Genomic DNA, 18,697 nt, shown 5'->3' with positions numbered 1-18,697 from the left:
GCCAGCTTCCACCCCCCCAGAGAGGGCAGACAAGTGCCTTCCCTCCCCGTCAATGAGAAAAGAGGGGTTGAGGGAGTTCCAGAGAAACACTTTCAAAGACCAAAAGTGTCTGCAAAATAGAAAGAGGCATTTCTCCCCTGGCTGGCTGGCTGTGCTGGCCCTGTGCTGCTGACAAAGGGGAGACAAGTGAAAAGAGGCTAAGGTGGAGAGGGGGCAGGTGATGTAACTCCCAAGAAAAAAAGAAAAAAAGCAACAGGGTCTCCCCCAAACCATCCCATTCTCCAGCAACAAGTACAAGAGGGACTTGGTGGTCTGCAAAGGCCCCCCTTGGCTCAGCTGCGACCTCCATGACTCCAGTGTCTGGTCCCCACGTGAGTCCCATGAGTGGCCAGGGGCATGTTCACCAACAATGGGCTGAGCCTTACTTTCTAAGGGCGGGGACAACATGATACATCAGTTACACGTTTGGTGATGGCTTGCAGGAAGGCCAAGTGACGGATCCACTCAAATTATCCAGTGGCCCAAGCTTCCAATGTGGAACCCAGAGCCACTGCCTGGACGCCAGGAGCCCAGGGTTCCAATCAAGTATGCCACGGGTGCTCTATGACCCTATGCCAGCCCTGGGCCCCGCGTCTCTTCCGGTGAACTGAGGAAGGAAGAGCCATTCTCCAAGGTCCTTTGAGCTCCAACCAAAGGATCACACTCCCTCCAGTGCCCAGAGAAGGCCAAGCCCAGGTATGCCCTGCAGGCCCTCTTTCTGATTAACAGTCTCCCTGTAGGACCATCCTTTCTAGAACACACCCATCAATATGAGCTGCTTGGTTGGCATTTTCATGGGTGAAATGTAGGTATGTCTCTGAAACTTGATATGTTATTCATGAAACAGTGATTAAGAAAGAATAATCAAGGTGCATCCCAAATGCAGTGAGTCTGATGAAGGTGTCTGGAAAACCATGGAAGTGGTGAAGCGGATGGTGTCTTTTGGCTGTTGCTGACGCCCAGCTCAGATCCCTGTGTACAGAGTGACCACTTGTTAATGTCCTTGTCAATGGTGGGGTGATGAGGAAGCAAAGCTTAAGCATCTTGCAACCTCACAAGACCTTTTGTTATACATACAGAAGCATGTCACTGTATTTTGGTTAGATCTAGGAAAATGGCAAAGGGATCGGTGTTGATAGGTAGCAGTGCAATTCCTCCCCTTCAAAATAATGGGAAGAAAACAAGGAACAGAAAGGGACAAGGAGGGAGGTGGGGAAAGGAAGGGAAGAGGTTTAGAGAAGTGTTTTCACCCAGAGCATCTCATTCTCAGGGCTAGATTACTGACATTACGCAGATGTTTTATGATCAATTCACCTGGTAGTGGTATCCCTGGGAGCTGCAGTGTATATTAAAACCTCGCAAATACACTTGGTGTTTATTACATACAGCAGAGTCTAGCTTTTAGCTCAGATAATCATCTGCATCAATGTCCCAAGAGACTTTCAAGGTCATGTGGAAGTCAAGACAATTCTTCATTGTGAGACGACCCCCTGCATTCTGAAATGGCTAGGCCCGGGGCTCCCTGCAGCCCCCCAATGCCACCAGCACCCTCCTCAACATTGTAACCACCAGAAATACCCTCACACACTTAAGTACCCCCCAGGGACAGTCCCACATTCTTGGAGAGATGATCCTAAAAATACAGTCACCACATGCACTTCGGGTGGGCGAGGATAGGGCAGAGGGGTGGGCATGGTAGGGTCCCACCATTCTTAGTGTGAGCTTTTTGTTTTTTTAACAAGATAGTCATGTACCACAAATTTACCCTTTAACACTGCTCAATTCACCGGCCATCTGTATATTCACAAAGCTGTGCAACCATTACCACTAATTCAAGAATATTTTCAACTCCCCAGAGAAAAAGCTGTGCCCATTAGTACCCACACCCACCCTCCCCTCCCCCGGCCGCCCTCGCTGGCCTGCTTTCCACCTCCAAGGACCTGCCTTACCTGGACATTTCAGATCCACAGCTCCCTGCGACATGTGACCGCGGTCTGGCTTTGTTCACTTAAAATAACGTTTTCTAGTCTCACCTCTGATGCAGGGTGCATCGTCTTTCCTCTTAGTGTCTGCAGAACACTTCATTCCACAATTATTTTTTGACTCATTTGTTAGTGGGCAGTAGAGCTGTTTCCTCTTTTTGGCTATTATAAGTAACGCTGCTTTGAACGTGTGTGCATGTTTCTGTGTGGATAGGTTTTCTGTCCTGGGTACACAGAACAGTTGCTGAGTGATTTGGAGTCGAAGCATAGTCACTTTGAAACTCCCCCAGCAATGTGTGAGGGTTCCACTATCTCCCCGAACTTGCCAGTACTTGCTATTTTCTGTCTGTTTCACAATAGCCATCCCATGGGCTTGAGGCCTTCTCTCAGTGGCATTGCAATTTGCATTTCCCTAATATTAGTGATGTTGAGCATCTTTTCATGTGCTTATTGACCACTGAGTTATCTTCTTTGGAGAAATGTCTATTCAAGTTTTTTGCTCATTTTTAAATTGGGTTATTTGTCTTTTGTCTTATGTTCTGGAGTTCATTGTATATTCTAGATACAAATCCCTTGTCAGATATCTGATTGGCAAATATTTTCCCCAATCTGTAGGGTGTCTTTTTACTTTCTTGACAATGTCCTTTGCAGCACAAAAGTTTATTTTGACCAAGGCCAACCTATCTATTTTTCTGTGTCTGCCAGGTGACATGGACACTTTTGAACAGTTGTCCTCCAGCCTCACTTCACAAGGCCAAGGAATAGAGGCTGCTGTGATTTGAATGAAAGCAAAATCCTTCCATCTTTAAAGCTTCTTGCTGGGATTCTATAGACAGTGCTTCTCTAGATAAAACTATCCCTGCCCAAGATCACATGCCCTCAGTCTGGGCAGCAGCCCTATCAGTCATTCACATCTTAGTGAAAACCATCCCAGGGGACCTTTTTTTTTTTTAAAGATTTATTTTATTTATACAAGAAACGGGGTACAGGCCAGATGTGTGGGAGGGTGAGAGGGTTCACCAGAGACAGAACAGAGAAAAGAACAGGCAGACTGACAAAATACACTGCTGAGGGGAGCAGCAGGCGAGACAGAAGAGGTCTGCCTCGCCATGTGGGTTGCTCCAAGGCCGGCACCACAGAAGCTGCAGACAGCTTCACAGCGCTGCACTCAACCGCCTGCGCCACCAGGGAGGCCCCCTAGGGGACCTTTTTTAAGAACAGACCATGCTGGGGAGAGTAAGGGCCCTGAACCCTGGGGCAGGGGTAAGGGTGGACACCATGGGGGTAGAGGAACATGGGAGGGCATGCTGAGGCTCCAAGAGGTTAAGTGACTTGCTCAGCTCTCAGGGAAAGGATCGAAGAGTGGATGGGCCAGCTGGTGTCCTGCTGCCCAAAGAATTCAGTAGAGCTTTAGACTCAGGAGCAGTCAGATCCCAGGGTCTGTTCCCAGAGAAGCCTGCTCTCCCCCAGTGTCACAGCGCCCCCTGCTGCTCACTTTAAACTTTCTTCTGCAAGATAATTTAAGGCCAAAGGGCCGCCTGTTACCAGATGGGGGGGTTCCCCAAATGAGAGCACCATTCTCTCACACCCTATCTCCTGAAAGTCTTCCTGAGTCAAAGCAGAGAAAAAAATGTTCCTTTTTGGGCTTTTAGGGGCCCCAAGACCCTGTATCTTCCTCCTCCTGTCACAAAGTAGGCAAGGACTTTGGACTGAATTTCAGATGCCGGACATTAGTGACCCAACACTAATCCTTTGTAGAAAGAAAAGAGATTAGACAAATTAGTAATTAGGAAAACGAAGCTACAGTGGGAATGTTTCTGGAGCTGTGTCCATCCCGGCAGACTTCCTGGAGGTGGTGGAAACTGAGGCAAATCTCACTGTCTCACAAGTTCCAGTGGTCAAGTGACTGGTGGAAAGGAGCCTGGTTGCCCTGCAGTTGTTCATCTGGAAAGGAAGATATTTCCCAACCTCACAGAAGCTTGGAGAGAACAGGCATGATAGGACTGTCACAATACCAAACATATATTGAGTGTCTACAGACCAGGAACAGTCATAAGTGCCTGTGCGGGTGATCTCCTTTAGCTTCTTCCTTCCCCCACCCCCCAGCAAGAACCCTATAGGGTAGGTCCCTTTACACTTGCCAACACTGGGCTTTCCGAGAGATGGAGTGTGTGACTTTCCCAGGACCTCCCAGCAACTAAGAGGAAGAGGTAGACTTGAACCCAGCAGTCTGACTCAGAGCCCTGTGTCATTCACCCAAGTCACAGAGCTGCACTTCCCCAAGCAGCGATCCCCCAGCAGGGATGCCCACTTTCTCACCATCTCCACACAGACAGTGCTCTCAGCTGAGGCAAAACAGGAAGAAGAAAGCCTTCCTTTCTCCCTGATCGTAGCCCGGAGGGAGTCAGATGGATGGTGCTGGGAGCATGAACTGGCCTTGCCTGGGAAAGGACAGATTATCTCTGCCTCTGTCACCCCCTTCTGTCCCAAATAAGAACTTCATGGGACCACAGTCCTGCGGGAGCACCCCAATGCAGACTGGAAAAGGGGGTTCTGAGCAGTGCTTCTCTTGCCACCTGTGAAGAAACACCAGGGTGTTTTAACTCCCAGTCTGGACCTATATGTTTTGTAAATTTGAAAAAAAAAAATGGATTAGTAAAAATAAAGCACGCTGCTTGAATGACGTGGCAATGTCAAATAGCTAGACAACTTTCTCAGTGCTGACTGTCCGGTTCTGTCGCAAGAGCCCGTGAGCCAGCACAGGCCCAGGGACCACACTGAGTAGCTCTGGGGTACACTGTGCAATGGCTGCCGCAAGGTCACAAGGCTAGTGATGAGGAGCCCTTTCCCTGGGGCACTGCTCAGCAGATGCAAGGGCTCCCATGCCATCATGACATGCAGATCTTGCAGGGGTGCAACTCTGGCCCTGTAGCTGGAACAGAGGAGTGTATTAGGCCTGGGAGAATCCCAGGGACAGTGCCCCAAAGACAGTGTCTGGAAGCCAGCCCCTGAGCTCTGCCCTCAGAGCAGCAAGAGCCAAGGAAGCCTCTGGAAATGCAGCTCCTTCCCCTTACAAGCTGGGAAGTGGGGGCTAGACCCTGATGTGGGGCAAGGAATTGTGAGTCCAAAATTAGACGGCCCTCTGAGCTTCCTGCTGCACAAATGTGAAAAACGAGAGAGCAGTTACTCCCTACATCGAACACGCAGCACTCGAAGACCGGCTGGCCCTTGGGAAGGGGCAGCAAGGCTAATGCACTGCCATGGGGAGAAACTAGACTGAGCGGAATGGAAATGGGCCTTGCTTGAGCACTGCAGGCTGACCCCAGGGCTCCTTCAGGCTGGAGAGACTGGAGCGTGCCTCTGGGCCTGGTGGCCAGAGGATGCCATACAGGGGAGAGGTGCTGCAGGACAGCGGGGCGAAGACACTTGCTGGGACTTAAGGAGCCCCTGAGGGAAGGAAAACCCACCCTCCCCATGTCCACTGCACACAGCCAGCCACCCTCATCTTGCCCCCACTGTGTCTGGCCCCTCCTGCCTCTAAGGAAAGCAAACCCAACCGCTTGAAAGAAAGCAAACAGCTGTGAAACCAGGAGCAAGCTTCCCACCCACTCCAGCCAAGGTGAACAGACTGCGAGTTTGTTGACAGAGAAAAAAGTCATCAATTTTTCATTACCCAGCGTAGGCAACAGACTGTCTCGGGATGTCAACAGTTTCCAAGCAACAAAGACAAACCAAATACACTCCCCTCACCTGAAGAGATGTTTCCTTTGCAAGCACCAGCTTGGATGGAGAGCAGGGGGAAGCCAGAGGCGGAGACAGGTGAAACCACATGGCAGCTGCAGCAGCCCATTGAGATGTGAGGGTTTGAGGTTGTCTGCGATGACCACCCCATTAGCAGGTTTTGTCAGACCATGACTCAAGGCCAAGCCCATCCTGGGGGAGGGTTCAGGTACAAGATGTCAGAGCCTGGCTGCAGAGATCTGCCTGCAGGGCTTACTCATCCACTCATTCAGCAAACATTTTTGAGTACTCTCAGGCCCAAGCTCAGGCCCAACGCCCAGTCCAGCTAGGAGAGGATCAGCTCAGCCACTTTTTCTGGGAGGGAAGAGACTGTCCTAAAGTCACACGACCACCTAGGGACTGAGCTGCACTTGACCCCACAACCCAACATACTTGGCGGTGGTGCCCAGCCTGGAAGGAGGCCCACAGAGTGGCTGGCACAGATGCGGTCTTGTCCAGAATTAACACAGGAAGCTTTCTGGAGTCCTTTAGCCAAAGTGTTCACATACTGAATCTAAAGACTAAGAGGAGACGATTAGAATTTCTGACAGTGCCTCTGTTATTGTTATTTTTAACTTCCAAGGTGATTCTAACCACAGCAGCGGGGCGGCCCTCCCGGAGCCCTTCGTCAGGCCCGAGCTCCCAGGATGTCTTCTGGTGTTTGCTTTAATGTTGCCCAGTAAATGTCAATGGAGACTCAAGAATAAGTCAACACAGAACCTCACAATAAATGCCAAGGCTTGTTAACAGAGTAAATCGTGTGCTTAGCCTGTCTTAAAAGAATCTTTGCTGAGTAAACAGAAGGAAGACTACTTGAGAGTAAACAGCAAGGTGCTGAGGCGCCCCAGGCTGGAGGGTGACTCCACCGCATGCCCAGGCGAGGCATCATCTTTGTGGGGCCCCGAGAGGAGTGGGGGCTGGCTGCGGGTGAGCCAGATTGTCCTTGTAAGGCCTCTGTCCTGGGCTTAACTGGCATCAAACAGTTAATAGAAGCAGAACCAGGACTTTCTCACCCAAGAGCCAGGTCTCTGGGTGAGGAGACAGAGCCTAGGCTCCAAAAGGACCCTCAGAAAGGAAAAGCTGGGGGGGGTCTCCCCTCCCTGGTGGTGCAAGGGGTTAAGTCGCAGCACTATGAAGCGGTCCACAGCCAATGAGGCATGAGTTCCATGCCCGGCCAGGGAGCTAACCCACATGGCGCAGCAGACCTCTCCTGACTTGCCCGCTGCTCCCCTCAGCAGTGTATTTCAGTCAATCTGCCTGTTCTGTTCCCCACTCTGTCTCTGGTGAATCCTTTTACGCCATCCCCAAGCCTCTGGCCTGTACCCCACTTCTTGCATGCATAAATCATCTTTTAAAAAAAAAAAAGTGGGGACTCCATCTCATCTGGTCTGAGGTGTCAAGGAACTAATGTCTTAACCTTCCCAGGAATTTTTTTTGTTTGTTTTTAAATTTAAAGATGACTATGAGGAAGTGGTATTTCAGACAACAGTGAGAACACTTTTGGCCCAAACATATTTTTACCCACAATTTCTGTCTCAAAATGTTCACACTGATCCAATATCATCCTTAGTGATAGTGGATAAGGAAAGGGACCTTAATAGCTTCTGATCTTTTGCTCTTGCCTCACAACTTCCTTGAAGGCCTTATTTACATGAGCTTCTCATTTTCCCAAGTAAAGAAACATTATGGTCTGAAATCGCTGACCCATAAACTTTTAGTTTCAAAAACCCAAGTGCAACCACTGACTTAAAATCATCTTACGTGACTCTTCACCAAAAAAGAAAATCAAATATTCTGCTTTTCATTTAATTTATGGATTTGCTTCTTCTTTCTTGAAAGGATGTAAGAGCAGAGATCAAAGTACAAAAATGCAGTGAAGTCATTAAAGAGTCACAGAAAGTTTTTTTTTTTTAATCGATACCAACAAAAGAAGGAGGAAACAAATACATTATCCATTTGGGTCAGTTTAATGGCCGAGATTGGTCATCAAGTCTGGCACTGTTTCTCAGCAGCTGAGGTGCAGAAGCTAAGGTGATAGATCACAGAGCTCTAATTATTAAAAAAGAGGCTCAGCTACTGACTTTCCCCTAAATTTTGAAAGACTTTTTCACACAAGATCTTATTTAGAGGACAATAAGGACACAGCAGCCTCCGAAAGTTCTATGACAAAAGCAAAAGTGGTTATCATGTGACTGTTTCTTCCAATAACCTTGGAGGAACGCCAAGGGCACACCAGATAACACAGCAGCTCAGTAATGTTCTTCTTTGTTTTTAGACAAGAAATGAACTTGAGCGTATTAAGAGGAAAAGTCAAGTGTACTAAGTAAATTACACAGGAGGCAAGATGATATTAAAGTGCACTTGGTTTCCTCTTGGCTGGGTCACTGGTGGGCATGCAAACATGCTTTTCCTTTCCAAGGTGTGGACTGACTAGTTTACCCTTGGGCCAGCAGCCAGACACCTCTGCCTGCCTGACACACACCCCAAGCCCAGGGTGGCCTGGCATGAAGAGGCCAACGTCTCCAGTTCACCATTCCTGTACTTGGACACTAGGCGGCAGCACTGCACCAACATCTGGAAGACAAACTCAAAATTCCCTCCGTAAGTCTTCCTGTCTATATGCCATTCTACCAATCAGCTAAAACCCAGTATTAGGCTATTTCCATAAACATTTCAAGGATGTAAAAATGAAATAGTCCCTCCAATAGTAGGAATTATTTCTCCAGTTCTCTTTCTAATTTTTTAAGTGTCAATCCACCACATGAGATAGCAAAGACTAAAAATTGTTTTCAACAGGAAGTGTGCAAAGCATTTCCATCTCATTTAATCCTCCAAGAACTTTATGAGATATATATCATCATTATCCTCACCATGCACATGAAGAAACTGAGACACAGAGAGGTCAGTCAATTTACCTCAGGTCACACAGCCCTGTAATGGCAGAGTTGGAGTCAACCCAGATAATCTAGCATCAGCCCCGGTAATCTGACATTAACCCTATCATCCCAAAAGACCTAAAGGATCTCACCAGCAGCAGAGGCCCGTTCCCTCCCTCCTGAAACAGACATGTTCTTCCCATTCCCAGCCTCAGCCTCATGCCCAGCAAATGTTTTTCTGATTTTGAGCTGCAACTGTCTCAAAATTGGTCAGACTTGTCCCCTTCGGAGTTACATGGAGTAAATTGAATTTCTCTTCCATAGTAAAGCTTCTCCAAGTTTTGAAAAATTAGCAACAGTGTTAATTGTTAACATACCCCTTCCCACTGCTCAAAAAAACAGCCTGTAGCAGGAACAGGGTCATTCTCCCCAATTTAAAATATGCCCTCATCCCATTCCTGCCGGTTAATGAAAGTGCTGGAATCTCTTGACAGAGGTTTCACAACAGATTAGTTGGCTTAATCCACTAACCAGTGCCAGAGACCACAGTGCCATTACTAAAGCAGACTTAAATCTATTAAAAGTATACATGGTTGTGGTTTATTTAAAACCCAAGGAATATGGAAAGGATAAAAGGAAATGGAAAAATCTCTCTCCCATCCTCTCCAGTGCTTCTCCTGGGAGGTAATTACTGTTAATTGTTACTTTCAAATTCTTCCAGAAATGTTCTTTACACATGTAAATATATGCATGTGAACCTTTTAGGGTCATATTGTAGGCTGGGCTGCAACTTGCCTTTTTCATTTACAGAATCCTGGATAGCTTTCAATAGCAGCACTCCTATTAGTGGCTACATGAAAGCTTCTCCTCAATGCTTCACTTAAATTGTAGAGATATTTTTGGATGGAGTCCTACAAGTGAAATTCCTGGGTGGATATTATGACATTTAATTTTGAGATAGAACCAAATTACCCTTCTTAAAAATTTGTAGTAATTCACACTCAAACCAACCATCCATCTTCCAAATTTTGTCAACATGGTTTATTATCCAACTGTTGAATCTTCTTTCAATATTTGAAGACAGTTATTCAGTTGTTCCATCAAACAATATTTATTATACACCTGTTTGTCAGGTACCTTTTGAGGAGCTGGGTTTGCTCTACTCCAGCTGCAGACTAATGATCAGACTCTGCAGGAAAGCTTGTTAAAACGCAGGCTCCTCCCGGGAGTCCCTGGTTCAGTGGCCTGTAGAAGGATGCAGAAAGCTGTTCAGTTACAGTTAACCATTGTTTCATCCGATTCTGTTTTAACAGTGTCCCAGGTGACTTAACTAGCTGATAAGCAGCTAAAAATCAAATCTTGCCACTTCTTTCTCAGGGCAAAAACTCTTTCTGGAGATGAAGGTGCTGGAAACAGGTCTCTTCCCCAAAGCAAAAGATCAGGGAACTTACTGATCGATCGTCACTAGCCCAAACTCTGAAGTCTATTGCTGCTGGTCCCATTCTGAAAATACAACTGTGTGGCAGGAACGCGGTCATTATTCCCGCTTTACAAATATGCCCCTTCCATACCTGTTGGCCAATGACAATGCTGGAATCTCGGGACATAGAGGTTTCACAATAAATTAGTTGCCTGAATCCACTAACCAGCAGCCGGGACCTGCGTGCCGCTAATAAACCAGATTTTCAAAGCTGTTGGTAGCGCGACTCACGCTGACGGGCACGCGCGCCCCCTAGCGGCCCACGAGGTCTCGGTGCACTTGAGAAGCTCCCTTGGCCACGCTCGGCCTCTAGTCCCGCCTCTCGCCCCGCCCCTTCCCCCGGAGCAGAGGTTGATTGGCGTGCGGCGGACTGTACGTGTGAACTTGAGCGTGGGCTCAGACGCCTGGGTCCCCGTGCCAGGCTGGGAGGTCGGGTGAGGTGAGAACACTTCCTGCGGCCTCCTGGCTTCGATCTCCTTCATCCGCGGGCCGCCACGCCAGGCTAGTGCTGCATCTCCAGATGCCGGGCTGGGGCCTCACCTGGGGATCCCCCCAACCCCCCGACGCCCTCGTGTTACCTCTGGGGAACTGGTCCCTGAGGGGCCTTGCGTCCTCCTCCGGGTGTGGGTTTCCCCACCTTAGAGCATGAACATCCACACCTGTATCTGACAACCTGCAAGGTCGGAGTAAGTGCTAATGAAATGAATGAATGAGGCTTGTGGTGGGATACGGGGGTTTCTCTGCTCCGACCTGTCTGCTACCTTGTGGAGAGCATTTACTGGTCCAGAGACTTGGGCTCCAGTTCTAATACTGCTAGAAATTGCTGCTGAACGAATTTCTCCTCCTCCTGTCTAGCCCTTCTTTCCTCATGACAAAGATAAGAGGGTTGGGCTCTGATGAAAGTATGCTGAACGCCATCAAGGAACCAGGCAGTGTGTTAAGAATTTTGAGATACCAAAAAAGAGACACCGTTTCCTGAACTTAATCACGTGGAGAGGATACTGAACCATCACAAACACTTTTAAGTGGTGGATAATCAGGTAAAAGAGGTCAGTTGTATGCTTGAAAGATAGAACTTTTAGTAGTGCACTTAATGTGGTATGTACGGATGTTGATTTATAATGCACACCTGAAACTTATATGCAATGCTAATTCAACTCTTCCAAGTTTTTAAAAAAGGGTGGGGAGGGTGAGACAAGTGGGTTGTACTGGGATCTAAGACTTCTTATAGACTAGGAGTGGGCTTCCTGTGGTTGGATGTGGAATTGACTAGAGGAGGTAGTCAGTGCCCTAAGAGTAGCAGTGCAGAGATCTGGAATCTGGAAAATTCTCATTTCTAACTTTAATTGGTCACCACACTAACCCTCAAAGTATATACAAGAGTGGAAGCTCTGGCCAACAAAACAGAGGAACTCATCTGTGGAATTCTGTGAAAATGTTAAGGCCCCAACTCTGTGTCCCAAGTGTTCCAGATTGCAGATTCTGACCTGAGCAATCCATGTCCCATGGTGCATGAGTGTCTATAATCTGAACTAGAGGGACATCTTGCTGTTTGAGAACTATTATCAGTGTTGTCCAGAAAGCAGCTCGTGTCTACCTCTAGCTTAGCTATTCAGGCTTGTTTCCAAACCTGTGTGGAAGGGACATGTCATTACAGAATACTGGATTCGAGTTGGGGGTTCCAGGCCCAGCTTTGTCCTCTATGACTGTGTCAGGAAGTCTCTGGAGCAAGTTGATAGACAAATAGAGCCAATTAGCATGGGAGAACTTGTGAAAAGGATACCCAAGCAAATCCCCTGGCTTACATTGTTCCAATTTTACTGTATATATTCTGCTTCAAATTATGGGGTGAGAACTCAAGTTTATTTGAATTGGTTATACCATTATGTTGTATTTAAAGTTCACATATGGCTCTCACCTTAATTTTGAGGGGAAAAGCTGAGGATTTTTTTTTTCTTAACCAACTGTGCAACACATTGACATCAATTTTGTTCTCAGATGGTTGTCAGTGAGCACACTAGTTCCTATTATTCTCCGTAAAATAATCTGTGCACTGAACACATAATCCTAGCATCCTGCTGATGCAGGATTTAAATATTAGGGCAAAAGATAGATGCTTTGCTTTCAGGATGTTAGTAGAACTTAACAATGAAACTATTTAATATGCTTGTTGTTTAGTATGGACATTCCCAGAGATGCATCTTGTATGTAGCTCCTCCTAAAGCATATCCAGGGACACCCTAACATTTTGTAAAGTGGACCAATTTCTACCTCATGCCATTTTAGTCACATTGACTTAGTGTGACTGAAGCTACCCTCCTCCCACCAAAAAAAAAAAAAAAAAACTTCTCTTGGATTTCATAGATCTCATTTCTGATTTCATCCACCTGTATAGCTGAGAGCTTAACCTAAATTTTCCACATTCCACCTAACGCCCCCAGACACACGTGTGTCAATGTCTGAGCTCATTTGAGACAGCTCAATCTTTAGCCAGGATTACACTAAAGAATTACCCAGAGAGCTTTCTAAATCTTAGGTCTAAGATTACCACCCCAATCCTCCTTACCCCCGCCCCCACCAGCTCACATCTAGGGGAAAAAAACCTAGCCATAAAATTATATAAATCATCTGCACAACCTCTACTCTGATCACCCCCACCTCCCCATGTCTCATTGCTGCAACATTAAGTGCATACTTAGTACCAAGTCCAGCTTGGTATAGTGTTTCCCACTAAGAGATGGCGGCAAAGAGGAAAACCTATACTGTCAAAGCAGAAAAGGCTAAAAGCCAACTTTAGACAAAAGTGAGATCATCACCAAACACTACCCCCAACAAAGAACAAAGAGTTCAAATTTTTATTGAACGTGTTACAAAAGACCTTTAGTCAAAAAGACCAAAGCCCATGTCATCATCAGACTCCTCAGATTCTTCTTTCTTTGCCTCTACTTTCTTCTCCTCAGCTTTAAAAAAAAAAAAAAAGAAAAATTTATGTCAATCACATCTCAACATTTAAATTCCAAACAGCCCCAGGCCCTTCAACTTTCATTATCAAAACTATCCTTGACTTCCACCTATCCAAACTATGGCTTTTTTTATTTAGGATTTCTACACATCACTCTTGGCAAATAAGAGCAACTTTGCCTAGAATACTTATTAATCTCCCTACTCCTCCCTCCAATGGTTTCCTACCTGGAGCAGCAGCAGTGGAAGGAGCAGGACCACCTGCAGGGGCAGCCCCTGCAGCTGGGGCAGGCCCACCAGCCCCTACATTGCAGATGAGACTTCCAATGTTGACATTGGCCAGGGCCTGCAAACCATGTGTACACAGAGGCAAATTAACACTCAGTCTATCCTTTCACTTATTCTAGTATCCAGAAAAGACACCTGTTTGAACTTAGTGATTAACTCCCAACACTACACGTTTCTCTTCTTTCCTGTAATCTACCATCCTGAAAATTTAGATTATATATAGGGCAACCCACACAGCCATTGCCATTTTAGCAGTTACGAAAAACTACTCTGGGCTTTACACCTTACATGCACCCTATATTAAGCAGTGAAGTACAAATGGGGATACTGGCCTCAAGTGCTGGCTTTCCTTGTCAAACCAGGATTCTTCCAGAAGTTCCATGTTGCCTCTAACAGTGAATTATATTTTCCAAATGCTAATTCTGTAACTTCTTCCAAAGGAATTTATAAAAGGTGATGCAGGTACAGTGTTTTTAACCTTTGAAAGCTCTTCCGGAGGACACTAGGTTAGTAGTCAGACGTCATCTACTTACCAGAGATGATCTGTGCAATGGGAAGACCGCCAGTACCCAACCCCTCTGGCAGCAATCCTGTCTACATGAGTCTTTTCTATCCCGACACAGTAAGTAATCAACAAATACCACCACACTTAATTTCCATTAAGCCAGGCTATCATACTGGGAGGATGTGCTTCAAATAGCATAGATATTACCTCTTGGGTCACTTTTTTTAAAGGAGTGACCTGATTTAGTCTTTTTTTTAACCATGGTTTCACAATGTAAGAGAAGCCAGACTCAGATCAATTAAGAGACAAACACTTATTTAGCCCCGAAGAATAGAAATGTGAAGAAATAACACTTTTACTGAAGGAAGTCCAGGAGCACGGGGAATTCCGGCACTTCTGGAGGGCAGCACTAACACCCAACTTCCTAAATTACATTTTGCTATCACCTTACCTTTGCAAACAAGCCAGGCCAGAAAGGTTCAACATTTACACCCGCTGCTTTAATGAGCGCATTGATCTTATCCTCCTAAAACAAATAAAATGCCAATCCATCAGAGAGCAAAGTATAGCTTCCACAAACCTCCCCAAAACACTGTAAAGAACACCAATACCTGTACACCAAAGAATGCCCATTTCAAATACCCGACCTGGACTTGCTTAAAACGGCCGTTTTCAAATTATCACGAACCAGAAAAGAGCCTTCTCTTGCCCACGTGCCAAACGGCCTGCACGGGCTCAGGGCCATCCCGGCCGCGTCCCAGGGCAGGGCCAGCCCAAACCGAGCAGCTATTTCCAGTCCTGAGTCAGGGCGGGAGGCGGAGCCGAGCTCCGAGGTCCTCCACACCCCGCAGGCCGGCCCGGCACGGCCTCAGCGGACCCAAAAAATTCAAGGCCGACCCGTCAAATACAGGAACCGGGCGTCTCGGAATACATTTTGGGGTGATCTCGGACGCCCAAGATCCGTTTTGGGCGTTTTTCTCAATTAACGGTGGCAAATTCGCGGGCGAAGTCGCGCAACGCAGGCCGGCACGTGGCCGAGGCTCCCCGACCGCACCCCACGTGGGCCCATCCCCCCACTACCCCGGGCCCCCCCGGAAGGCGCCGCCGCAACAGCCGGGAGAGACCGGCCCCCACGCCGGGACGCGCGGGCGGACAGTCCGCCGCCCGCAGGCCGCCCCGCCCCCCGCCCGGGGCCCCACTCACCGTGACCGTCACCTCGTCGTCGTGCAAGATGAGAGCCGAGTAGATGCAGGCGAGCTCCGAGACCGAAGCCATGGTGCGGGCGAGGGCTGGACAGACGCTGCCGGGCGCGGTGCTAGTCGCCGGATGAAGTGAGGGGCTCACCCCAACGCGGCCTTAGCTTCCTCGGAAGGACCGAGCACCTTAGCGACAGCTGAGGAAAGGAGGCTGCGCGCCTGCGCTCAGCTTCTTATAGCCACCACGCCGACCAATCGGCGCCCGCGTCTAGCGGAAGAGGCGGAGCGAGAGCCGCCCGCAAGGGCCCACGGGAGGCGCCTGCGCACTACGCGCACGGAGCTGGCTCGCGCGTTCTGGAGGTTGCTAGGAGACTGCGGTCAAGATGGCAGCTACCCTGATTTGAGTCAAACTGCGGGTAGCTACCTAGTTAAAAGGAAGTCACCCCGTGGACGGTAGCGCGTGTGACACTATTTAGATAATCACAAAGTGACGTCGCCAGCCCCCAGCCGGCCGGGAGGGAGGTGGACGGGAGAAACTGGCCGCGAGGCGGTGACGGGAGCGTCCGAGCGCCGGGAGCGTCCCGGCGCCGGGCCTCGCGCCGCAGGACGCGCCCGCTCCCCGCACGGCTGAGGAGGTAAGTGCGGCTACCTCCGTTTTGCAGATGGTGACACCAAGCTGCGGGCCGTGTAGCTGGCCCAGGATTACAGTTACGCGGAGTGTGGATTTAGAGTCTTGAAGCCTAACTTGAGTGTCTCCTGCTTGTGTGTGGCCTGGAGTGTGGAGATTACGAGTGAATTTTGTCACCTTTGTTTTTGCTCTTTCCAATTCTTTACAACTTGCATCATTTATTACATGATCTGAAGCCTAATTTCCTATCATCAAAAATGGTAATCTTTACATTTCATGTACTTTTTCCCTGTTGGGATTTACCTGTTTTCCTGGGAAGGTGATTCAGTTTTGTTTTTTATCCCGTCTCCTTTCGGGAACCTGTTTTATTCAGTCAATTCCATTTTCTCATAATCATCCCTGACCAGACGTTCTATTGGAATTCTCTAATTTAGATCAGTATTCGTCACAAATATAAATATATATTAATATCCCAAGCTTTTAAATAAGCTTTTATAAAAAAAACTATCAGACTTTTTAAAAAATAAAGCTAGTGAGTTTTCATCCAATTTCAGGACACAATTATAGTGGAATTGGGTGAAAAAAAAATTATTGAAAAATTCAACCCTTTCCAACGCCAGACTGAATCAGTCCAAAGCACACTTCCCCAACCAGTGTAGTGCCAAAAAACAAATCTGGCAAATAAAATATGTCAACAAATATACTAAATAGAAGAAACTAGCTATGAATGTAGAGGGAATTCTATATATCCCGACAATTTTTCTGGAAATCTAAAACTCCTGAAAATTAATTTTACTTAAAAAAATGCCATAACCAAAGTGAAAAATATTAGACTGGGAGAAAATGTAAGGCCCAAAGTATGCCCCCAAATATTAAAATACTATAAATCAGTAAGAAAAGACTTAACAACTAGTTCTGTTTTGCAAAACATGAGAACTTATAAAATTAAGGCTAAGCCATTTTGGTCAAACTAGGAAGATGGGACAATCATTAGAATAGTGAAAAGCTGTGATGTTAGTATTGGGCTTAAGTGTGTCCAACATTGATGATTCTGGGGGTACCTGAGCAAGTCATTAACTTTCTTTACCAGTAATTAAAGTCACCTTTCCAAAACACTGAGCACCCAGTTAACCACAGCTACTCTTTATAACTACTTAAGAGAATGATTTCAGCAAAACACCAATTATTCATGCATTTCCCTTATTTTGTATACACACTGAGCAGGTTTTCTGATCCAGCAGACCAGGTATCCTGGAGCCCTCAGTGGCTTTTCAGGCTTTTATTGGGATTTACCACAGGCCGGGGTGCTAGGGGACAGGGGGGCTGGGAGGCTGGCAGGCCTCCTAGCCCCCAGCAAGCCTTCACTCTATCTGGGCGCTCCGGCCTGGCCTTCTCTCACGTTCTCTCTGCTTTTCTTGTGGTTCTTCTGGCGTCCCCGTGACCCTGCCTTATAAGCCCAGTCTTAGCCCAGGTGAATCCCATCTACATAGGCCCACACCCTACTCCAGGTGCCCGCCATCAAGCATGCATTCAGGACCGCAAGGATCCATCTATCCTGATGGTGGGAGGGCAGAAAAGCCTAACACTTTTTTACCTAACCCTACAGATGTATTTTCAAAAGAATGAGCAATGTCCTTTGAGTGCTGTCATGTGTTTTAAAAACATGCCTATGACATTGTTACTACTGTATTGTTAGTGACAAGGAAGTGGGTTTGTCTTTTTTCTTAACTTTTGAATCTGCTTTTGATCAAGGCTAATATCACACCTTCACTACTAACAAAAAATTAAATTAGCTATCTTTGTAGTAAAAGAAAAAAAATCAGCTTCAAAAGAAGTCCTCACTTAAACACAAGTATGTTTGCTTACGTAAGAATGTAATAATACATTAGAATATTATTTTTTCTAATTGGTTTAATTCTGGGCTCTTCATTCTGTTCTGATGGTCTGTGTGTATTTTTGTTCTACCATACTATTTTTGTTACTGTAGCTTTGTAGGACAGTTTTAAATCAGAAAGTACAAAAATCTAAAACTTTTGTTCCCCTCCTCCTGCTGAGGATTGCTTTGGCTATTCAGGGTCTTTGTAGTTCCATACAAATTGTGCAGTTGGTAATTCTATGAAGAATGCTGGTATTTTGGTTGGTATTGTTTGAATCTTTACGTAGCTTTGAGTTGTATGAACATTTAGAAATATTAATTCTTCCAGTTCATAAAGTGGGGATATTTTTCCATTTCTTTGTATCCTCTTCAATTTCTTTAAATAAAGTGGCCTAGTTTTTATTGTCTAAGTAGATCTTTCACTTCCCTTATTCTACAGTGTGTTACTGTTTTTGATGCTATTGTGAATGGGTATTTTATTTCTTTTCCAGATGTTTCATTTTTTTTTTAAGATTTATTTATTTATGCAAGCACTGGATACAGTCAGAAGCGTGGGAGGGTGAGAGAATTCACCAGAGCGGGGAATAGAACAGGCAGACCGATGAAATACACTGCCAAGGGGAGCAGCGGGCATCAGGAGAGGTCTGCACGCCATGTAGGACCCTTGCCAGCCAGCCGGGGATCGAACCAGCGTTGCAGAGGCTGCGGGCAGCTTCGCAACCCAGCGCTCAACTGCTGCGCCACTGGGAAGGCCCGATGTTTCATTCTTTATAGAAATGCAGCCAATTTCTGTATGTTGCTTTTTCTGTATCAGTAAATTTCAGCATGGTGCATTTCCATTTTCATTTGTTTCACAGTATTTTTAAAATTTCTTAATTGATTTCTTCATTGGCCCATTGGTTACTTAGTAGCTAAGTAGCATGTTTATTCCTCATGAATTTTCCAGTTTTTTCTTCTAATTTATTTCTAGTCTTGTACCATTGTGGTCAAAAAAAGATGCTTCGTATGATTTCAGATTTTTTGAACTTAAGACTTGTTTTGTGGCCCAATATGATTTTTCAGAGACCGCTGATGTCAATTTGTGAG

General features: G+C 46.5%; 1 protein-coding gene across 2 annotated transcripts; it reads right to left on the bottom strand.

Annotated features, from left to right (window-relative positions):
• Nucleotides 1–9,907: 9,907 nt before the first annotated feature.
• On the bottom strand, nt 9,908–15,361 carry RPLP1 (ribosomal protein lateral stalk subunit P1). Of its 2 annotated transcripts, XR_008549382.1 has the most exons (4): nt 15,115–15,361; nt 14,363–14,437; nt 10,249–13,908; nt 9,908–9,922 (listed from the first exon to the last, which is right to left on the bottom strand). XR_008549382.1 is itself a non-coding variant. In XM_054688448.1 (3 exons), the coding sequence occupies exons 1-3, from the start codon at nt 15,184–15,186 to the stop codon at nt 13,038–13,040; spliced, it is 270 nt and encodes an 89-aa protein (XP_054544423.1). In that variant the 5' UTR covers nt 15,187–15,327; the 3' UTR covers nt 12,971–13,037. The 2 variants fall into 2 exon arrangements, 1 of the variants encoding a protein (XP_054544423.1); XM_054688448.1 differs by lacking the exons at nt 9,908–9,922; nt 14,363–14,437 and having other exon boundaries at nt 12,971–13,117; nt 13,347–13,464; nt 15,115–15,327.
• Between the last annotated feature and the right edge of the window lie 3,336 nt (nt 15,362–18,697).

This window comes from Talpa occidentalis, unplaced genomic scaffold, assembly GCF_014898055.3.
Source record: "Talpa occidentalis isolate TD23 unplaced genomic scaffold, MPIMG_talOcc4v2.1 talOcc4.11, whole genome shotgun sequence".
In the NCBI taxonomy this organism is placed as follows: Eukaryota; Metazoa; Chordata; class Mammalia; order Eulipotyphla; family Talpidae; genus Talpa; species Talpa occidentalis.
The sequence above is the reverse complement of the archived record's forward strand: the minus strand, read 5'-3'. Positions and strand labels throughout refer to the sequence as shown.